The following is a 5,000-nucleotide window of genomic DNA, read 5'->3' as shown; positions in this document are numbered from 1 at the left end:
CTAAATACGGAACGAGAGATTGATTTGAGACAGTGGGAATGTTTTTTGTTATACGTTCCAAAAAAAACAAAACAAAACAGTAATGGAACTCGAGAGAACTTACACAAGTTTAAAAATAGAAATAAAGAACGATATTAGAAAGAAAACGACATGGACAGATGACACAGCAATCCAAATATGGAGACTGGAATTAAAAAAAAAAAAGCACTAAACTGAAAGTCACGCGTGTCACTTCCTGTTTCCACACTTATCAAAGTGCTGAGCAATAAGTAACACACACACACACACACACACACACATGCATGCATGCACACACACACACACACACACACACACAGGCACACATATGATTTTACTCAGAGGAGCTTTACAAGTGTACAACAACAACAACAACAAAAATAATAATAATTAGATGAAGCTGTGAGTGATGAAATAAAGATGAAGAGTTTGGTACAGAATACAAACTTTAAAAAAAAAAAAAAAAGAAGAAAGAAGAAAAAGTTAAATTAATTCAAGTTGTTAGTTTCAGCCTCAGGCACTTTGTGGGCGGAGCTATAGCACCAGGGCTCTGATTGGCTCTCTGCGCTTTTGTGTATATGCATGAACAAACTGAAGAGAGTTAACTTTTAATTCTAAAACATTAATAACAGATTTATGCCTTTGTGTGTAAGACAGTGTGAAGTGGTTATGTTGTGTTTCGTAGCACTGTTTCACGTTAACAGGTGACACACGAAGGCGTGCGATTGGATAAACTGAAACAGAGAATGGTTCATGTTTAAAAAATTAGAGTCGCTGAACTACGTATAATTTTTTTCATGTGTTTTTTTTTTTTCAGTTCAGTCCTGTAAGATACTTTTCTAGTTCACAACGTTGATACACGTTTAAAAGAAAATCAAAGCAGCGTACTTCAATTATCGTGAAGCAGGGAATAAGCCACGCCCCCGACCTGTGGCGTCAGCTCCGTGCTAATGTCCTCAGTGGGGTTTTTCACACTTGTCTCCAGTTGGTTAACTGTGTTTATGCTAATGGCTCGTTAGGTTTGAGACTCACACAAACACACACACGCACAAACACACACACGCACAAACACACACACACGCACACAGAAACCGCATCATAAACAACAACAACAACAGCGTCTTAAGCGTCTAAACACATTTCAGTCTAAAATTAAGGGAACAGATGGAGCAGCATCACACTGCAGATCTGTGTTTAACACTCAGAGTATTTATACTTTATTTTATATTCTGCTGGTAATTAACACTCTGTGTGCATTTGTGTGTGTGTGTGTGTGTGTTTATGTTCTGCAGGTAATTAACACTCTGTGAGCTCACACAGTGAATAAATAAAAACATGAAACTTGCTGTGTTTATAATCCAGACAAAGAAAAGTTCTTTTTCACTGCTGAACTGTGACCCTGAGTGGATTTTAATCGTCTCTCACTGGCTACGTTTACTCGCACATCAATATCCCCATATTAATCAGAATTTGGCGATATTATAATTAGTACTGAATCATGCATGTAAACGCCGCAATCCGATTCAGATTAAGGCAATATTCAGATTCCCCAGATTCCGAATCCTGTCCCTGGAATATTCCTGTTTTAATCAGAAACGTGTTGCATGTAAACACCTTATTCAGAAAAAAAGTATTTAGGAACAGCAGCTCAGGCAAACATACAACAACCAAACCACTTATACAGGAATATTCCGGTTTCTGTACGCATATAAACATCATATTCGGAATACGGACCTTAAACGGAATTTGATGTGCGTGTAAATGCAGCCTGTGACAGGACGCAATCGATCATCTCTACGCCAAATAATTAGGAAATTATTGAGATCTTTCCTGTCCATCTGAAACAAAAAAACAGATGATGATGATATCTATTTTGATGATATCTATCAACAGATGATGATGATAATATCTATTTTTTTTAATGAAAAATAGATGATATCATCATCATCATCATCATCTGTTTTTTTTTCTGGAAGTTAACTCTCTGCCACTCAGGACAGGAAACATCTCAATAAATTCCTAATTATTTGGCCGAGGTGAACAGTGTATAAAACCCAGTGCTGTTTATTAAATCCTGATGTGCTGCAGATTTTCCTTCATTCTGCAGATGATTTTAATATAAAAGTGACTCAGATTTGGGACAGAAGCACGTGATCATGTGACTGTTAAGGGTTTTTTCCGAGACCTTAAACTCACAACCTTCTACTTTAAACCGTTTCTAAATATAGATAATAATCATATCTGTTAATTATCTCTTAAAAAACTGATTCTGATTCTTTAACCTAGACATTAGCTCCGCCCCCAAGGTAAAAAAAAATAAAATAAAATAAGGAAAGTAAGAAAAACAGAACGCAGCTCTGATCAATATTTATATCGCCATTATGTTGGAAACTTATATGACTCTGTGTGTGTGTTTTGTCGTGATGAAAACTGTTTAGTCACCCAGTTTCACCACTTCCTGTCTGTGTCATGTGTGTGTTCAGGTTCTCAGGACAGGGTGTGTGTGTGTGTGTGTGTGTGTGTGTGTGTGTGTGTGTGTGTGTGTGCGCATGTATATTAGCATGCTAATGCACTCTCTCTCTCACACGTTTCTAATCAGTAACCCAAAACCGCTGACCTACATAATGTCGAACCAGAGACACCCATCTAACATTCACAGAGAGAGAGAGAGAGAGAGAGAGAGAGAGAGAGAGAGAGAGAGAGATGGAGAGAGAAACAGATACAGAGAGAGAGAGAGAGAGAGAGAGACAGACAGATGGAGAGAGAAACAGATACAGAGAGAGAGAGAGAGAGAGAGACAGACGGAGAGAGAGACAGACGGAGAGAGAGACAGACGGAGAGAGAGACAGACGGAGAGAGAGAGAGACAGACGGAGAGAGAGAGAGACAGACGGAGAGAGAGACAGATGCAGTATGAGGGGCAGTGAGTGATCTGCCTCGCCCTCGCGTCTCTCCTCACTGCTCTCACTCTTCTTTATTATTAGCACTTTACATTCTTCTTACCTTTATTGGTGAATTCTCATTTATTCTGTAATTTTAATCACTTTATCCTTCTTTTTAATTATTCTGTATATAGTGCCTTTATATTGTTCCTAATTTCTGTACAGTGTTTGCACTATTTGTTTTGTTTATTTAAATCTATTAGTATTATTTTGTTTTGTCTTTTTATTTCTCCTGTTTTTACTCTTCACTCATACCTGCTTTGGCAACACACACCTACCGCTGTCAATAAAGCACATGAAAACTGAGAGAGAGTGTGTGTGTGTGTGTGTAATGGAGTAACAGAAATATGTGGACAACGTTCCACCACACACACACACACACACACACACACACACACACACACACTCCAGTTCCCTGAAAGTTTAGCAGTGTGTTGCTGCCCCCCTGTGGACACAGTCAGTATTACAGTGAGCATCCATCTCTCTCTCTCTCTCTCTCTCTCTCTCTCACTCACTCTCTCTCACTCTCTCTCACTCTGTCCATTTATCAGTCCATCCATCTGTCTCATTTCTAAATTTAATAAGTTAACTTGGTTAACTAATAATAATAATAATAATAATAATAATAAGGCACTGTATGTAGCTTTCCGTTCACTTTAGTGTTGCAGGAGTGTGTCTGTTTTCATTCAGAATATTAAAAAAAAATCCATTCTTCTACAGGCATGAAACTGAAGAACTAAACCATCTCGCTGTCAGATCCTTACACAACGTGTTCCAGTGGCTACTTTCATTATTTTAATGATGAATTCTATAATTTTATACACATAGGTGGGTATTTATTAAAAAGGAAACCCTGGCTTGCAGTGAAAGTCTTTTTACTTTCTCTGTATTTAATCAGTTCACTTGGGAATGTCTTTAACCTAAAAAACGAGAGCGTCTGTAGGTCTTTACCGTATAGAGTATATTTATATTAGAGCACTAGGCAGGGGACCGAGCGTACGCTTCAGAGGCACGTGCTCCTGGAAGTATCTGTGCAGGGATTGTTCTCTGGAGACGAGGAGATTATTAATCCAGAGAGAAATAAAAGTCAGGAGCACATGAAGGAATTACTCCAGCGCAGGTCAGATAGACTCTAGACTCTACAGTCTGCAGAACACGACCTCCAGGTTTAGAAAGGTCTAAAACTGTGGCAGCGGGTTCTGCAGCGGGTTCTGGAGAGGGTTCTGCAGCGGGTTCTGGAGAGGGTTCTGCAGCGGGTTCTGGAGAGTAAGGCAGTTCCTCTGCTGATGTTTCACCAGACTGCTCTTGTAGGCGAAGATCTGGCCGCAGTGCTCGCAGCTGAACGGTTTCTCCCGCGTGTGGATCTTCATGTGTGTCTTCAGGTTGGATGACTGGTTGAAGGTTTTGCCGCACTGCACGCAGCCGTACGGTTTCTCGCCCGTGTGCACGTTGACGTGCTTCTTCAGATTGCTCTGATCTGAGAAGAGTTTTCCACAGTGCAGGCAGCTGAAGGGCTTCTCTCCTCGGTGCATGCCGTAGTGTTTCTTCAGACTGGACGCCTGACTGAAGCGCTTCCCGCACAGCGCGCAGTAGTACGGCTTCTCGCCCGTGTGGACACGCTGGGAAGTGTTTCCCACAATATTTACACGCCACGAACCTGTCGGGTTTAAACGGGCCGGCGTGGGACTGAGAGACGATTCGCTCGTCAGCGTGTGGGAAGTGACCTTCAGGAAAAGTCGCGTTACTAACAGAGCCGACCTCGGTGCCGTAAGAACACACGGCGTCTCTGTGCATGAAATAATCATTAATGGACGTTCCTGCACTGATGTCTGCTCCGGAGTACGGGAGGCTGTGTGGGGAAGAGTCAAACACGCTGCTCTCCCATGATGCATCAGCAACAGTGACGTCGTTTTCAGCTTCTATACTCGAAGTGCCTTCATCAGGACAACTTCCTAAAAAAAAAAAAAAAGTAAAGATGATCAGCTAAGACAAGTTCGTTTCGCTTCTTTAGTTTTGCACTGAATCTGAGGCTAATGTTGCT

At 40.9% G+C, this 5,000-nt stretch overlaps 2 protein-coding genes and 1 long non-coding RNA gene across 3 annotated transcripts in view; all 3 read right to left on the bottom strand.

The window, feature by feature from the left end:
- mxd4 (MAX dimerization protein 4) overlaps positions 1-193 on the bottom strand; it is a 33,957-nt gene extending 33,764 nt beyond the window's left edge. The window contains exon 1 of the mRNA XM_053232290.1: positions 1-193. This exon is cut by the window's left edge and continues 2,142 nt beyond it. The gene's annotated coding sequence lies outside the window, so the exon portion shown is untranslated.
- A 3,548-nt stretch (positions 194-3,741) lies between these two features.
- Positions 3,742-4,584, bottom strand: LOC128318002 (protein krueppel-like; the record flags this gene model as incomplete). The annotated part of the gene is made up of 1 exon (XM_053232340.1): positions 3,742-4,584. A coding segment is annotated over one exon (447 nt), but the record flags the coding sequence as incomplete, so codon positions are not given.
- Position 4,585: 1 nt separating this feature from the next.
- LOC128317993 (uncharacterized) overlaps positions 4,586-5,000 on the bottom strand; it is a 2,672-nt gene continuing 2,257 nt past the window's right edge. The window contains exon 3 of the long non-coding RNA XR_008301387.1: positions 4,586-4,911. This is a non-coding gene — a long non-coding RNA (uncharacterized LOC128317993). The remainder of the gene's footprint in view (positions 4,912-5,000) is intronic.

This window comes from Pangasianodon hypophthalmus, chromosome 3 (genome assembly GCF_027358585.1).
Source record: "Pangasianodon hypophthalmus isolate fPanHyp1 chromosome 3, fPanHyp1.pri, whole genome shotgun sequence".
Lineage (NCBI taxonomy): Eukaryota > Metazoa > Chordata > Actinopteri > Siluriformes > Pangasiidae > Pangasianodon > Pangasianodon hypophthalmus.
This window is presented reverse-complemented; position numbering and strand designations above follow the sequence as displayed.